Source organism: Brachypodium distachyon, chromosome 3 (assembly GCF_000005505.3).
Source record: "Brachypodium distachyon strain Bd21 chromosome 3, Brachypodium_distachyon_v3.0, whole genome shotgun sequence".
Taxonomy (NCBI): Eukaryota; Viridiplantae; Streptophyta; class Magnoliopsida; order Poales; family Poaceae; genus Brachypodium; species Brachypodium distachyon.
The window spans coordinates 28128835-28146449 of record NC_016133.3 but is presented as its reverse complement, the minus strand read 5'-3'; the positions used below and the strand labels follow the sequence as shown (position 1 = coordinate 28146449).

The 17615-nt window shown below is 44.2% G+C and overlaps 2 protein-coding genes across 2 annotated transcripts; one reads left to right on the top strand and one right to left on the bottom strand.

Annotated features, from left to right (window-relative positions):
* Nucleotides 1–1222, top strand: LOC100839424 (expansin-A28). The gene is made up of 2 exons (XM_003573922.4): nt 1–274; nt 379–1222. The coding sequence occupies exons 1-2, from the start codon at nt 151–153 to the stop codon at nt 1014–1016; spliced, it is 762 nt and encodes a 253-aa protein (XP_003573970.2). The 5' UTR covers nt 1–150; the 3' UTR covers nt 1017–1222.
* Nucleotides 1223–2848: 1626 nt separating this feature from the next.
* On the bottom strand, nt 2849–4289 carry LOC100838813 (expansin-A31). The gene is made up of 2 exons (XM_003573920.4): nt 4021–4289; nt 2849–3847 (listed from the first exon to the last, which is right to left on the bottom strand). Exons 1-2 carry the CDS (start codon nt 4145–4147, stop codon nt 3216–3218), a joined length of 759 nt encoding a protein of 252 aa, XP_003573968.1. The 5' UTR covers nt 4148–4289; the 3' UTR covers nt 2849–3215.
* Between the last annotated feature and the right edge of the window lie 13326 nt (nt 4290–17615).

The window sequence follows — 17615 nt, the reverse complement described above, 5'->3', positions numbered from 1 at the left end:
AGCACTACACTGCTCTCTCTGTTTTCAAACAATCCAGCAAACAGCCGCACTCTCTTCTCTTATTCCCACGTATTCTCCACATCGATCCTAGGTAGCTAGTTAGATCCTTGTTGCTTCAAGATCTACCAGCCACCGGTGATCGTTTCGGAGATGGGCACACCAAGGAAGGTGATGCTCTTGGCTCTCTTCGCACTCTGCATCGAGTCGGCAGTGGCAGATTGGAGCAAGGGGACGGCCACGTTCTACGGCGGCCAGGACGCCTCCGGCACGATGGGTACGCTAGCTAGCTCCGGCCAGCGAGCGAGTCTCACCTGGACGGCCGGTTAATTTCTCTCGTCCCTAATCGACCTGCTAACAACGTTGTTATGTTGTCTTCAGGTGGCGCTTGCGGGTACCAGAACCTGTACGACCAAGGGTACGGCGTGAACAACGCGGCGCTGAGCACGGCGCTGTTCAACGACGGTGCGTCTTGCGGGCAGTGCTACCTGATCATGTGCGACGCCAGCAGCACTGGTTGGTGCAGGGCCGGCTACAGCACGGTCACCGTCACGGCCACCAACCTCTGCCCTCCCAACTGGGCGCTCCCCAACAACAACGGCGGCTGGTGCAACCCGCCCCGCCCGCACTTCGACATGTCGCAGCCGGCATGGCTCCAGATCGGCATCTACAAGGCCGGCATCATCCCCATCCTCTACCAGCAGGTCAAGTGCTGGAGGCAGGGCGGGATCCGGTTCAGCATCGCCGGGTTCAACTACTACGAGCTGGTGCTCGTCACCAACGTCGGCGGCAGCGGCTCCATCAGGGCCATGTCGGTCAAGGGCTCCAACACCGGGTGGATCCCCATGACCAGGAACTGGGGCGCCAACTGGCAGTCCACCTCGGCGCTCGTCGGCCAGGCGCTCTCCTTCATGGTCACCTCCACCGGCGGCCAGACGCTCTACCTCAACAACGTCGTGCCCTACTGGTGGACCTTTGGCTCCACCACGTATACCAGCAACAATCAGTTTGACTATTGATCGATCCACATATATATATATATATATTCTTCCATGATCCATATATATTCTCCATCATCGTGCAGCTAGGGGTGCCATGGTGCACTGACAGATTAAATTGGTTTGGTTGACTTAATGGCGCATGCAATGTGGGGTGATCTGGATTTCGATCTGTGTAATTCGTATTACATAAGTTAATAAATATGCTCCCGATTTTTAATTTTAAATCCAGTTGTCGGTTCAGATGTTTTCACCGTGCTATTGTACATCTATTTCGAATCAGAGACAGATGATGGAGTTTTACTGCTCGTTTTACATCACCTATTTTCTTCTTTGATTTTACATCGGATACTTCTCTGACCCCAATCACCACACGCTACTTTCATTTGTCTTTCAACTCGAACCAAATTGCCACATTGGATTCTGATTTCACAGGCTCACATGAAAAGATGGATTGCAGGGTAAGTGTCTGAATGGAGACTCATAAAACTTTGGTTTTCATTTCTAAGGCGCCACATAGATAGTTATTTCTAAATCGACTAGGTTTCATGGTAATAGAATTCTAAAATGTGCAGCTATTAACCTCCATTGGACAAAAAGTCAACATGCAAGAACATTGACTTACAAATAAGAATATCACTCCGTCCACTTCAAATTATGGACACTCCGTAAAATAGCACACAACATTTAGAATTTTGTCATGGAGTGGTTAATTTTCTTCCAAGGATATATTTACGAGTGACAAAGAAATAGCATTTCAAGCGGCAATTTGGATCAAACTTGTTTATTATGTACTCCCTCCGTTCCATAATTCTTGTTGAAATATTACATGTATCTAGACGTTTTTTAGGAATACATACATCCATTTTTGGGCAAATTTGATACAAGAATTATGGAACGGAGGTAGTATCTAAATAAAAATTAGTAGGCGTAAGCATAAAAAAACTACTTTATAAGTTTCTTTTAAGATTTGATCAACTCTAGTTAAAAAAATGTCGACTTACTCTAATTAAAAAACAGGGGACTTCTCAATAGCAAAACCGATTTTGACTAAGTTTAATTTCATAGAATTCTAAAGGTGCAACTATTCTATCGCTTTAATTGGATAAAAAGTCAACATGCAAGTCCATGGACCTTTAAATAAGGACATCACTATGCCGACTTTAAAGTATAGAAACTCCTTAGATTAGTACAACATTTAGAATTTTGTCATGGATCATTAATTTTCTCCAAGAATATATTTATGAGTGACCAAGAATTAGCATTTCAAGCGGAAATTTGGATCAAACTCACTTCTTATCTGTCTAAATAAAAATTAGTAGGTGTAATGTAAGCATAAGATGCCAATTTGAATTAGGTTATTAGCAATTATACCATGTGAAATTAATTTAGAAAACATCAAAAACTAATTTTATGTTTCTTTTAAAACTTGATCAATTAAATGTTATCGGAATGATCATACATTTCTCACCAATTAGTTATGTTACCAATTGCATGAAAATGTTATGTATGTTGTGCATGATTCATTAAAAATCTAAAAAAAATATTAACTGCTCATCTTATTTTTAGTATGAGAAATATTTTTATAATATAATTAGTTTCCAAATTGGGACATGTTTCTAAAACTGATTGTTAATTAATCACAAATTTTAATTGAAACGTCGTTAGAGATGAATTTTTATTTTCCTAGGGACCAATCTATAAACACATACACTTTTGCAAAATGTTTAGGTGGTGTTTAATTTTTGAGACAAATCTACTGCCACGTTATACTGCCTTATCCTTGCTTTCATTAAAGATTTTTTTAAAGACTTGTGCTTGCTTTTACTTGAGGAAGTGTACAATGACAGATCTATTTCTTCAATATACTAGTAATAAATTTCATTAAGTTTGAAAACTGATTTGCATGCTATGCATGCATATATAGATGGCCGCACCGAATTAAAAGAAGAAAAATTAGTAAAGCAACAAGTAAAAATATCGGCAACAAGCTAGGAATCGAAGTTACACATCATCCCGCGCGCGCAGCTCCAGCAGTACGTCGGAGCATCATATAGCTAGGAGGATATATCATATCCATGCCGGAGCCGGACACCAAGACCAAGGATGCAATTAATGGCTGGCGGCAGGTACGTGTAACTCCGTCAAAATCACGAGCGCACGCACGAACCAGCCATTAATCCGACCACGAAGACGCGAGGACGCGCGACTGATGGTGTCTCAGTAGTCGAACTGCTTGTAGGAGCCGAATGTCTGTCCGAACTGCCACCAGACCGGCGCGATGTTGTCAAAGACAAGATACTGCCCGCCGGTGGTGGTCACGGCGAAGCTGAGCGCCTGGCCGGCCAGGCCGGCGAGGGACTGCCAGTTTGCGCCCCAGTTCCTGGACATCTGGATCCACCCGGTGTTGCTCCCCTTGATCGACACGCTGGCGACGGAGCCGCTGCCGCCGACGTTGGTGATGAGCACGAGCTCGAAGTAGTTGAACCCGGAGATGGTGAACCGGACCCCGCCCTGGCGCGAGCACTTGACGCGCTGGTAGAGCACGGGCACGATGCCGGCCCGGTAGATGGCGATGGTCTCCCAGGCCGGCTGCGACATGTCGAAGTGCTGCCGTGGCGGGTTGCACCACCCGCCGTTGTCGTTGGGGAGCGCCCAGTTGGGCGGGCACAGGTTGGTGGCCGACACGGTGATGCTGTTGCCGGTCTTGCACCATCCGGACTTCTTGGAGTCGCAGGTGATCGTGAAGCACTGCCCGCACGACGCGCCGTTGTTGAACAGCACCGTGCTCAGCGCCGCGTTGTTCACGCCGTACCCCTGGTCGTACAGGTTGCTGTACCCGCACGCGCCGCCTGAGAAAAGAGGCACCGCACAACGAGAAAGAAGCATGTCAAGTTAGGCTCACACAAGACAGGCATGCACGCGAGTACACAACGTACACACATGCTTTAACTGGCACAAATGCACGCACGTGCTCTAATATGTATACGTCAGAAATGCTAGCTATATATATTGCTTAGCTTACCCATGGTGCCGGAGGCGTCGGCTTCGCCGTAGAACGTCGCCGTCGCTTGCAACCAATCGGCCGCGGCGAGTGAGAGGCACGCCGAGAGGAATATGGCACATAGAACCAGCGACTTGGCCATATCCATGGCGACAATGGGCACGAGGGCTCGAGCTAGGCAGAGATCAAGCTAGCTAGCGCACGAGAGAAGCGATCAAGCTAGAGAGGAGGGAGGGTGTGTGTCGTTTGAACTAACGATGGATGGTGTACGTTGCTCTCGAAGCCAGCGAGCTTATATAGAGGATGAAGCGGAAGCTTATTTGAGGTGACGAGTTAAATTAACCAATAAGTCGAGAGGATTAGGATGGAGGGAATGATGGTCTTGTCATGTGCCAGAACTCACAAGTCAGAAAGACAGGCAATGCATGCATGCAATCCGTGCTCGATCAAAGCACATGGGGCGGGCATTATGCGGCCGGATTAATTGACTAGTAGCTAATTACTTCTTCTCCCCCTCAACAGAATTAGCTAAGCTCTCCGGCCTCCGGGGCATTTGACTTTTGGCGTCCGGAAACATGCACCACTTGATCGATCAAGCCCTTGTTAATTGGTTTAAGTTAGTTATGTCCATTCCATTAATCTCTCCGGCCCTGTCATATGCATGATTGAAAAGATTCTCGAGGCAACTAACTGGAATCGGTCGTTAACCCCCACATCAGTTTCACACTTTAATCCATCTATCTATTCGCGTCTGTTCTAGTGGTTGGAAAGTTGAAACCCTGCTCTCTGCATGTTCGCCTACTGTGTATATGCATGACTTGGAAGATCGAGCAAACGATTAATCATGCACCGAAGTCATTTCAGACGTGACTTATTCCATATTCGATCGACAATCTTTGTTTTAATCTTTCAATCATAAAGTTCGTGTGCTGATTAGTCGAATTGCATTTTGGTTACCCGAGGGACAATCAGTTTGCTGGAAGAATACGGAGAGAGAGATCACAATTCAGAAGATGCAGCCGGCCGGCGCCAACGTGCCAGTTGTAAACTACGTATCAGCATGAAGTTTTAAAACTTGTACTCCAATGTTATGAGTCATGGAACTTTGGACGCCAATGTCGCCTATGAAATCAAAACTGATCAACTACTAAGTTTATCTATTATAATAAAAGGATAATTAAGGAGACACCAAATTCGTTCATGTAGGCTAAATAATCTACACCGTAGATTATATGACAAGCTTTAATCACAACCATTTAAATAAACAAAATGAGCCGGACACAATATCACAAATAAAAAAAACTAGTATATCGGATTCTTTATCCGTACCGATTGGTAGTCAACGTGAGAGAGCACTCCAATTTGTGCAAGAATTGTGATTTTGCATGAGATGTTTTGTCACTGATGATGCCAGCAATTAATAAATTGACCTCTACAGTACTATGCTTAGTATTTACTACTATCTGCCGATGACACAAGTTATGATAGCATTTTTATGGATTATTATGCATTTGTATTTTATTTTAGAGGATTTTTTGGATAAACAGTACAGGTCCATTTAAAAATCATTTTTGAATATAAATAAATGTTGATTCTCATACGTAACTTCATGAGACTAATTTTGTCCTAAAGCTACCTTTTTGGTTTTTGTACCAAACGCGTAAAACTGGAATTTGCAAAAATAAATAAATTAAAAACTCTTTTGATACATGCTTCACTAAGTCCACGAATAGATAAAATTAGAAACTACATTATTTAATTTATATATGTTTTACATATAATCGTCGAAATATGCAACAAAATAGAAAAATACGATATCTATTCAAATATCATTCAATATGTAAGGAAGGGAATAAAATGGACAGTATGAATATCTATATTTAAAATAGTTTTTTTAAAGCCAATTTTCATACATGCTTTGCTAAGTCGACGAATAGCTAAATTATAGATAATGTGATTTTTCGGTTCGGGTCAAGGATTTATCTACTGTAGTTGTGTATACTAGAGAGTGAGCTAAAACGACTTGTGGGAAATCTATCTACGCAAATGCGCAGGTCAATCTGCTAGTTTCCCTGGAAGGGGAAATATTAATTCTCCGGTACACTTGACCTCTCCTAGCTAGGTTTTTCCGAATGCTTGTAGTTTTGTGTTTTCTTCAAGATTAAGTGCTGAAGATGTCCCTGAAAAATACACAGACACATTGTTCTAGATGCAACCGGCGCGCTCCTGCTGATCAGGAAGAATCTTACCATTTGAGAGTAAAAAGCATATTTAACACAACTTCTTTTTGAGACAACAAGACCTCCTCACCGATTTCCTTTATACAAACCGCCCAACAGAAAAGTTTTTTTTTAAAAAAACAGACATTTCCAACCGCACTACTAACCCTATTACATGCAAGAAGCTGCAACACGACAGGCTACAACATCGCAAATCGAAAACAAGGACAAACAACAAAAGGCTCGAAGAGCAGACAAGAACAACTTAGGACAACAAATATGGCTTTGTTGATGATATATATTTTTTCAATTAAAGGCATGTTGCCATCGATTAATTGGCGATACATGGGTTTCAACAAACAGTTCGGAGACAATTCGACCGGCCAACTTCACCCAGGATTTTGTCATGTTCTCGAAGAAGAGACACACACTTTCCCAACCCTGATATTTGGAACATCATGTACGAAAGCCTGGACTTTCAGGAACCATTTAATAGGTACCCTAGCATTTTGCACAATAGCTTTGAATTTCGCATGAGAAAAACCCTAGATGTAGGGAAGGCTATGAGATAACCTGAAAATCTCCATAAAAATATGACTATCATGTCAATACTTAGTTTTTTTTGACCGGGGTCAAAACAGAAGGGCGTAGATGGATTTACGCCTTTTTATTTTATTGAGTCATAGGAAAATCCGTACTATAAAGATAAAGTCCATATGGGAAGGCTAGGGTGAATTAACTTCACGTACACAAAACTCCCAGATTGCACCCACCAGATAGCCTACAAACAGGGGCGGAGGCATGAAAATTGGATAGGGAGGGCCAAGTAAAAATGAAAAAAATTGGGAAAAGAAATCGAGGCAGCATGCTGCTTTGGACTAGCTTTTGGCATAGAATATGAGAAGTGTCGCACCTTGGTCTATTGCTTCGTGTGTCACTTGCGGGTAGGGCAGAAGGAGATGCCTTTTGTCTTCCACTAGGAGATGGGCCTAAAGGGCTGGGCCCAGAGTAACTTACCGGTTCAACACTCCCCCTCAAGATGGGTGATAGATATCTATCATGCCCATCTTGTCACAGTCCAGACTGCATTCTCTAGCTCCCAGTCCCTTGGTCAAGCAATTTGCAATTTGCTGCCCTGAACTCACATGATCTATTTTGATTATCCCCGCATCTAACTTCTCTTTGATAAAGAACCTGTCAATCTCAATATGTTTAGTTCTATCATGCTGCACTGGATTGTTTTCTATGCATATAGCAGACCGATTGTCACACCAGACATGCAGGGGGCCTTCTCTTAGCAACTTCAGCTCACTTAGAAGATTTCTCACCCACAACATCTCACTCAACCCCTGGGACATGGCTCTGTATTCTGCTTCAGCTGGTTATTTTGACACCACAGGTTGCTTCTTACTTCTCCATGACACTAAGTTTCCTCCGACAAACACACAATACCCTGAAGTCGATTGTCGATCATCCAAGCAACTTCCCCAGTCTGCATCACTGTACCCATCCACAACCAGGTGTCCATTACTCTCAAACAACAAACCCTTTCCTGGGCTACCCTTTAGATATCTCAAGATGCGGTTAACAGCCTCAAGGTGTTCACTCCTTGGATCATGCATATACCTACTTATGACACTCACATCAAAGGTTATATCTGGCCTAGTGTGACATAAGTAGAGTAGTCTCCCCACAAGTCTCTGGTATCTATCTCTGTCTACAGGCTCACCAGACCCCGCTGTTATCTTGTGATTTTGATCAATAGGAGTGGCAGCTGCACGACACCCAATCATGCCCACATCATTGAGTAGATCTAGAGTGTACTTTCACTGTGACAAGACAATTCCCTTGCTTGACCTTGCAACCTCTATGCCCAAGAAGTACCTCAATTGGCCAAGATCCATTATTTCAAATGTGTTGCTAAGACATTGCTTCAATCTACCTATCTCAGCCTCATCATCTCCGATGATTATAATATCATCCACATATACGGCTAGAATGGTTATCTTTCGGTTTGCATGCTTGTAAAACACGGTATGATCACCATTACATTGTCCATACCCCATTCCACAAACAACATGCTTGAACCTATCAAACCAAACTCTTGGAGATTGTTTCAGCCCATAAAGTGCTTTCTTCAGCCTGCAAACCTTCCCCTCACCATTGCCGCCCGAAGCCATTCCTGGTGGTACCTCCATGTATACCTCCTCTTGAAGATCGCCATGCAGAAAGGCATTCTTCACATCAAGCTGATGAAAAGGCCACCCAAAGTTCGTTGCACATGATACAAGAGTCGTCACAGTGTTCATCTTCGCCACGGGAGCAAAGGTTTCATCATAGTCAATCCCATATGTCTGAGTATAGCCTCTTGCAACCAGTCTTGCCTTATACCTCTCTATCTTCCCTTCGGGATTTTGCTTCACCGTATAGACCCATTTGCAACCAACAGCCTTCTTTCCTTTGGGAAGATCAATTAGCACCCATGTTTCATTCTTCCTTAATGCCTCCAGTTCCTCTCTCATGGCTGCGCACCACTTAGGATCATCTTTGCAACTTTCGAATCTGATGGAATCGAAACAGTCTGAAGTGAGGCAACAAATGCTCTATAAGACGGAGACAAAGCATCATAAGATACATAGTTGCTGATATTGTGCTCAAAACCATATCTCTCAATCTATTTTGCTGCAGCTGCTCTTGTTCCCTTTCTTAACGCAATTGGCAAGCTTGAGGGGGATACACCTGATGTATCTCTTGAGTCCCTATATGACAAACTGCCTTCCGATGACTCATCTTCACCTTGTGAACCTACATTCTGCATCTGCCCCTGCTGCTGTTGCTCCCCCTGTTGTTCTTGCTCATCATCCTCGTGTCTTCGGGAGTAGACACAAAGGTTTTCTTCTTTTTAACCTTCGGCCACCTCATGTCATTATGCACTTCCGTCATTACAGGGACAGGAATAGAACCAACAATCAGAGGAATATAACCAACAAGAGGTTGTTGCTGCTGTCCATTTGGAGAAATAGCAGCAGGACTACTAGAAGGATTGCCATCACTCTCCCCCTCTCAGCCAACAGCAGATTCTCGCTAGTCAAGCGTCTCGAACAATATGCTCAAATCTGTTGGTTCACCATAAAACGGGTTAGATTCCCAAAACGTAACATCAGTACTGACAAATGTGCGCCTGTCGGAGGGACTCCAGCATCTGTACCCTCGCTGTCTGGAGGGGTAGCCAATGAAGATACACTTCATTGCCTTCGGATCAAGTTTTGTAACAAAGGGCCTGTGATCCCTAACAAAGCAAGTGCAGCCAAACACCTTAGGAGGAACTGCAAACTTGTTTTCACCCAGCAACAACTCACATGAAGACTTCATTTGCAAGATCCTGGAAGGTGTTCAATTTATGAGAAAGGTAGCCGTCATCATAGCTTCACTCCAAAGAAACTTAGAAACATTCATTGTGTACATCAAGTACCTAGCCACCTCAAATATGTGACGATTTTTTCTCTCAGCTACGCCATTCTGTGGTGGGGTATCTGGACAAGAGGTCTGATGCAAGATTCCATGATTTGAAAGGAAACCGCCAAACTTCTTATTGACATACTCTGTCCCATAATCAGATCTAGGCACTTGGACTCACACCTTAAACTGCGTTTGCACATAGGCATAAAAATCCCGAAAGCAGGCGAACACTTAATCTTTATGTTTCATGAGGTAAACCCAAGTCATGCGTGTGTGGCAATCGATGAATGTCACAAAGTATTTCATTCCACTAATAGATGTAATAGGGCATGTCCAAACATCAGTGTGCACCAACGTAAAGGGGGTTATACTCCTCAGTTCCTACTCACATAAACAGTCCGTGTGTGCTTTGCAAACTCACATGCCTCACATCTTAGTTGTTCTTTATCCACTCCTTTCATCATATCGGGAAACACCTTATACATCTTGTCAAAACACATATGTTCCATCCTGCAATGGTGAATCATTGCCTTGGTCTCCCTTTCTCCAACCACTGCAGCAAACACAGAGCAACTCGTCTGACCAATTCCCTCTTGATCCATGTACCACAATCCTCGACGCCTAGTTCCCGTACCAACTTGTCTTCCTGTCTCGTGCTCCTGTATTGAACAACCCCTTTTGTCAAGAAAAATTCTGTAGTCATGCTGATCAATAAGAGCACCCAATGACACAAAATGGTTCACCGGGAATGCAGGAACATGTAAAGTTGAGTACAGTTTGATCGGTAGAGTACACTGCATTGATCCTACTCCAACGATGGGCTGTCTTGTGCCATCAGCAATCTGAACAGTTTCCTTGTATGTGGGAGGATACGAGTCGTAGAGTTCAAACTCCTTCGAATTTCCGCTAACATGCTTTGATGCCCCCGAGTCTAGAATCCATTCCGAACATGTTCCATGAGCCGTAAACAAAACATTTTCGGCCTTCTCAATAGTATGCACAAAGTTCACATCTCCAACCATCTCACTACGAGCACCAGTTGCACCCAGAATCACCTTGAGAAGCTCCATCAGCTCCTCCTGATTCCACTCATCGATGCCCCTTTGCTTCAGCACCTTCTCACTCTTATTTGGAACCTTCAACTTCTCATGAGCAGCAGCCTCACCATCCTTCTTCCCCTAGCTTCTTCACATCAATGACCTCCCCAACATTGGCGTCTTCCAAACAGCCAATTGGCACCTCAATCTCCATGTCCATGACGTTTTCCCGTGACATCTCCATCAGCCGCTCCCCCTTCACGGGAACCAGCCCCTGCACCAAGGGCACCGGTTCCATCTCAGCCTTCACGATACCAAGGAATCCCGCTTTCAAAGCTGCATTGAGGGCCTCCTCTGCCCCACTTCGTTGTTTGCGCCACCGCGCTCCACGCCGCAGCGAGTGCCTGCTGCGCCACGCCTCGCACCCAGCTCCACACGCCAACTTCTGTACCCACAATGCTCTGCTCCTTCTCCTCCAAGTCCACAACCGACCGCCTTCTCCTGCCACATTGCGTGAGCATTTTGTCCGGCAATAGACCTGCGGGTCTTCTTTGGCTCCCCACACACACAGCCACCTTGAGCTTCATCTTCTCGTGGCTGCTCCCAACCTGGTTCCACGAGCAGCTTCTCCACCTTCTCTCTCTCCAGCGGTTCTGCCATGGCCCCACGCATAGCTCCCCACGCGGCGCCCTCCTGGCCCGCGCGCCTCCATGCTCCGCCCTGCTCCTCCTCCGTGGTAGCGCACACCGCCCCCACCGCAGGGCCTACCTCTAGTAGCGCCAGGTTCTGGTGCATATGCCTCACGGTCGCCGCCAACCTGCGTGCACCGCGCTCGAGGGCGAGTACGTTGCCCCTTTTGGGTTGCGCCGCCGCCTCAGGCCAGCGCCACCGCCGCTGTCACCGGTGAGCTCGCCACCGAACGTGGCTCTGATACCATGTCACACCTGGGTCTGTTGCTTCGTGTGTCACTTGCGGCTAGGGCAGAAGGGGATGCCTTTTGTCTTCCACTAGGAGATGGGCCTAAAGGGCTAGGCTCATAGTAACTTACCAGTTCAACAAGAACTCAATAGTTAAAGAGCAGATTTTTAGTGGCTGTTGTTTTTGTGTGTGAATGTTGAGGGGTGGCATAACTATAGAATGCACAAATTTAGGCAAAAGTATTCCTAGATCCTAGTAATACTTTCTTTTCATGGCCCGGGCCTTGGCCCCTGCCCCCCCCCCTCTCCGTCCGCCATTGCCTACAAAACCACCGGTGAAGGTTAGTGAAAAAAGAATTCGAGCTGGGGTTTCTGCCAACTATATTTCCCGGGCGGCAGTGCTGGTCTACCCAGGGAAGCACTATCGAGGCCGGTAGTACCGGCCCCGTACTGCACTAGTGCGGGGGGGGGGGGGGGTGGCGAAAACGTCACTGACCTCGATCATACAGCACTGATACGGTACATGCGCAGTAATACCGCTGGTGGTAGTACCGCTCGGCCCAGGGCGGTAGTACCGCCTGTGCTGAAACTGCACATAACGGTTAGATCTCGAGGACCCTATAAAAGGGGGGTCTTCATTCGCAATGGCTCACCCTCGACATTTCCCACTGTGCTTCACCTTCATAAGCCTCCAATCTCCGAGATCTCTCTCCATAGTGCATCCCCAAGCCAATACTTTGAGGAAGGGTTGAGAAGAGCTAGCTCGATCTAGGGTTTCACCGAAGAAAAAGAGTATTGATCTCGTTTTCCTTTGTGGATTTGGTTACTCTTGGGATTTTGGAATCCCTAGCCGGAAGTGTCTCCACGAGGCCACATCCTTGGTGTGGTGGTGCTCGTGGACTCAGAAAGGAACCTCCAATTTGGTTTGTGGAGCCTTGAAGGAAGCCACTTAGTGAAGCTCACCTTGCCTTTGTGGTGTTGTGAGCCTTTGTGGCGCCTTTACCTTTGTGATAGAGCACTCCTCCAAACGGAGACATACACCTCAACAAAAGGTGAAACTCCATGATAAATCTTCGTCTCCCGTGTGGTATCATTCTTGCCCTATTACTTGCAAAGCTAAATTGATTATCTTGTGCTTCGGCTATTGCACTTCATACCAAGGTTGCATTCACTTTAGAGAATTTAGTGAGCCCTAAGATTATGTGTTTGTATCTTTCAAGAAAATAAAAGAAAACGTAAAATTTGTTAGTCGCCTACTCAACCCCCTTCCCCCCCCCCCCCCCCGCGTCTAGTTGACCATACCGATCTTTCACCCGTGTAAAAAATAGTCCTTAAAATTGGTGCAAAAAAACTAAGTAAGCTAAGATTAATTAGTTTGGTGTGTGTTTCATCTTTCAGGGTTCCCAAAAAACTGTGAAATAATTCATTGGTGTGGAGAATGATTTAAAGTGAAGGTAGTATAAAACCTAATAGACTAGAATGATAATTATTTATATTTCATTCAAAAACACATGATGTAAATGAGTCTCTCTTACTACATCCGTTCTACTATAGTGGGCATATTAGGTTTTGGTTTCTCAAGGCTTTGCTCAAAGTTTACTTCATTTATATGTGACTAATAATATGATCTAAATGATAACCATAAGAAAGTACTTTTGTAAATGAATATGATGATATCAATTACATGTCATATATTTATATATTAATAGAGTAATTTTAGTGAAAGCATTGGTCAAAGAAAAACTAATATCCCACTATTGTTGGATGGAAGCAATATCATTTTTAGAGAGGATACAAACACTTGCGTGGCCATACCACCCATATAGTTCATCCCAAGAATAAAATACATATGCCAGGTCCAAGTCTAGATGTGCAATGTCTAGAAGATACGCCCTCCGTTCCCAATTAATTGGCACCGGCCATTTTGCAAAAAGAAAACATATTAATTTACGAAATCAACTTGCAGTACACATCTTCAATTGAACGTGGACTGCGCGTTGATTTTGAAAAACTACAAGGGTTTTTTTTGCAAAAGTTCCGGTAGAATGTGGACTGCAAGTTGATTTCGGGAAATACCAAGGTTTTTTTTTTGCAAAATTTCCGGCAACAATTAATTAGGAACAGAGGGAGTATCTTCTTGAGTCTCAGCCTCCTTTCTTGTACTGATATATTTTTCATACTCACTCCGTCCAACAAAGGATGTTTTAACTTTGACTAAATTTGAATGCATCTATACACTAAGTTACATCTAAATACATCCAAATTTTGACAAACTTGAGACATCTTTTGTTGGACGGAGAGAGTATATGATCTGTATGCTCGTTGATTGGTCGCACCCTTCCCAACCCAGTTACCCGAACACAAAATTTTGTTTCCCAGTTCCCAAATCTTAGCGAGTGGAGAGCTTAGGACATCTCAAGGGTGAGCCCCCAATTGTCCTCCCCATTTGTCCATTTGAGGGGTCTTTTGACAAAGGGGTTGGCAAAATATCAAGTTGTCCAATGATAACCCCCCATTTATCTCTTCATAAGTCTTTGACATGCGGGTCAATAAGACAAATGAACAAGATTTGGATGAGTTTTGCATAAATGGGGACTCCCTGTATTCTCCCCAAATTTGGAAAAAAAATGGGAGATGTGGACCACTTTTGAAGAAATGAGAGTTTTCATTGGGTTGTGTATTTTGCTCATGAACCCCCATATGGACATATTTGGACAAATGGAAAGGATTTGGGGGTTTCTCTTGGAGATGTCCTTAGCGGCATGGCATGAGGCGACTGAGGCGTGCGGACGCGTTAGCTGTAGGCGGGCAGGGACTTCCGACGCAAATTAGCATGTTATATTTGTGATAAAAAAATTAATTCGACAACCCTGGGTCAAAATCCTGGCTACCCCACTGGACACAAATAGTCATATATTTTTATGATATTTTACAGATTGTTGTCTATAGTAATGGATAATAATTACTGATGATAAACTACTTGAGCTGGATAAGATTACGTATATGTTTGATAATTATCCAAATCTCTTATGGTAGAATTGTAATCACAGGACTTGAATGAAGATCAAATCGGTCCGATAATGTATGGCATAAAAGTATGACCAGAGTATATAACTCAATATCATGATACCTTACACGGCATGTGTGCCTAGACACGCAAATCTTTAAAAAAAAAATCCTAGCTAGGCTACAAACAAATTAACGTATTCCCCGTCAATTGTCATTTTCTAAAAAAAATAAGGCCTATCAATTGTAATCGAACTAGTACTAGTTTGTAGCACGTACGATGAATCCTTTGATGTAGGACATCCAAATTAATGGAGATGTTTTTAATTGGAGTTTCACAGTAGAGAGAACACTACCGTACCAAAAGTCGTACCTTGCGGATGATAGTTTGTGTATACGCATGATGTAGCGCAACTAATCATCAAATGGAATCCTTGTTCTATCGGCCGGAGCACATGATTACAACGTCCAGGCATTGACTTGCGCGTTACGTACAATGATTAATGATTATCTGTGTAAAGCGGCTAAGCGCAACTCTTGTTTTGTCCCGTTTCAGAAAACGATAAGTAAAACCATAGTATCCCATTTACTTGGACTTGCATTCGCCCAAGATGTTGTTTGTCGGTGATTTTAGCAGATATGGAGTAGTGTTGTATCCCGATATATCCAGTTGGTCTGTGATGAAAGTAAAATGCAGGGCTGCTCGTGCGCAATGCGCATACTGGTAAGTGCTAGTAGAGCTCGAGAGAGATACTTCCCTGGTTTCGGATCGTTGGCAACCAACGTCACGAAACCGCGCAAAGAACTAGAGAAAACTTTACAAAATCTGTACGTTTGCGGTTTGCCCCTGCACTTGCATGCCTCCCTGCTATGAATGAACTGCGACTTGGAAGCCGTTGGTTGGCAGCCGTGCGAGCCAGTGGGACTTGGAAGTACAAGAGTACGACTGTACGACTCATCTGTCTTCTTGGCCTCCCCTAAAATTAAAACTGTCTTCTTGGCTTCCCTAAAAAAAAAGGAAAATGTACCCTTCATGACCATATCTTAACCAAGAATGTGGAGTTGCATGGAATAAAATTGTCACAACTTTCTCTGCGTTCCGATGTGATTGCCGTGGCCACCAGCCAATAGGGGTGGGCATATTAGCCGAAAACCGATTCATCGAACCGAATAAACCAGAACAGAAGCCGAATTCACCGAAACCGAAATGCTCGGTTACACATTCGGTTGCCAACTGTGGAAAACCGAACTAAGTTCGGTCAATTCAGGTATATGCCTCGGGTGACCGAATTAACCGAGACACCGAGATATCTTTGTTTAGTGTCTATCATAGGACCGAAGGCTGCTCCTAGCTTGCCAACGCAAGTCCTTATTTCTAATTCTTTGTTTAATGTCTATGATATGTAGTGTTCAATTCCAATTTGCCATCTTCCTTGCTGACCGATGAAAGCTTTGATTGAATATGTCGTCCGAGCCTGCTGAGTGCTGTGTCCTGACAGCCTGACACCTTTTTCAAGTACAGCAACAGAAAAAAGTACAAACTGCTGTTGATTGTAGTGCACTAGTACTGAATCGGTGTCATGAGCAGTACAGATGTTCGGTCCTGTTCGGTGAGATCGGGGCACCGAACCGAATTAGTGGGTGACCGAAAGCCTCGGTTAGCATGTGTTCCAGTAACCGATCGGTGCTTATTTCCTGAAAACCGAAATTTTCTAAACACCGAAGCACCGAACCGATCGGTTCGGTGAAACCGAATGCCCAACCCTACCGGCCAATACCAGTGCGTGTGATGTTCTGGCCTCGGCCAATACCATGGTGCTTATGGTGTTTGGTGTCGCAGTATCGCAACTGCTGATTTGGCAAATTGCCATCCACCGCTTTGGGACGGCTTTGCCAAGGTGGTGGTGTTGCATGGTGGTGGTGGTGATGGTGACAATAGTTCAAGTACATTTTGGTCTATGGTTCACATGTTTTTTTTTGTTCTACCGGTTTTTCTCCATGACAACATGACAATGAAGCGACATTTTGATAGCTTGCCTTGTAAGGGAGGTGTCCCGAGCCACATTGAATTGACGTACGTTCTCACTTATTGAAACAGGTGGCTCTTACAGTTTTTGTAGGTTTGTTGTTCCGCGGGCTGACAACGTCAAAGAACTTTGATGTGTTTGTTTTTACCACAACAATCTTGGTTTGTTCATATTTGTTTTGGTTCTTTTGATGAGGAACTTCACCGTTGGTCGTCTATGGTGAAATCCAAGTCGCCAAATTGATTTCGGGATGATGGGTAATGACCGTGACATTCGTAAAGTGAATTTGCTTAGCGGTGTGTTTTGGGGTTTTGTTATCATAGCCATATATAACATGGGTGTTGGGTAATCTTTGGTTTCTGCTTGATTTATTGCTAATTAATCAGTTATCTATTTACAACTTAACTATATATAATAGAGTGACGCGGTTCAAAAACAATTCTAGCATTATGTTCTATGCAGGGGGCATCCTCCTTCCAGAGAATTCTATCCAACCAACATTGTACTAGAAATCATTGCTAGATGATCAATCATCTACTAAGATATAGAGCATACTTATCATGCAAGCCGTACTCTAAGCCAGAATCATTTGCAGCACCGGTGGATTGGATTGACTTGAGCCCCAATTAATCTGAAAAGCATAAACTAATCACCGATCTATGTATGGAAGGAATGTGTTAGGTGCCAAAGAATTGAATTTATGCGCGTCCTGACTTTGCAATTTGCATGCATGCAACCATCGATCATTCCAATTAACGCGCAAGTCAAATGCCTTAGGTACCTAACTGCATGTGCCTGGAGTTGGCAGTACCGAATACTGATTACGTCTTATCTTTTTTTTTTCTAGAATGTAGATTACGTCTTATCTGACATGGGATCATTGACGGAACGTCGTGTGGTTCCGCTCCCTATTTAAGCATTACTGCAATCTAGGAACGAATCATCCATCAC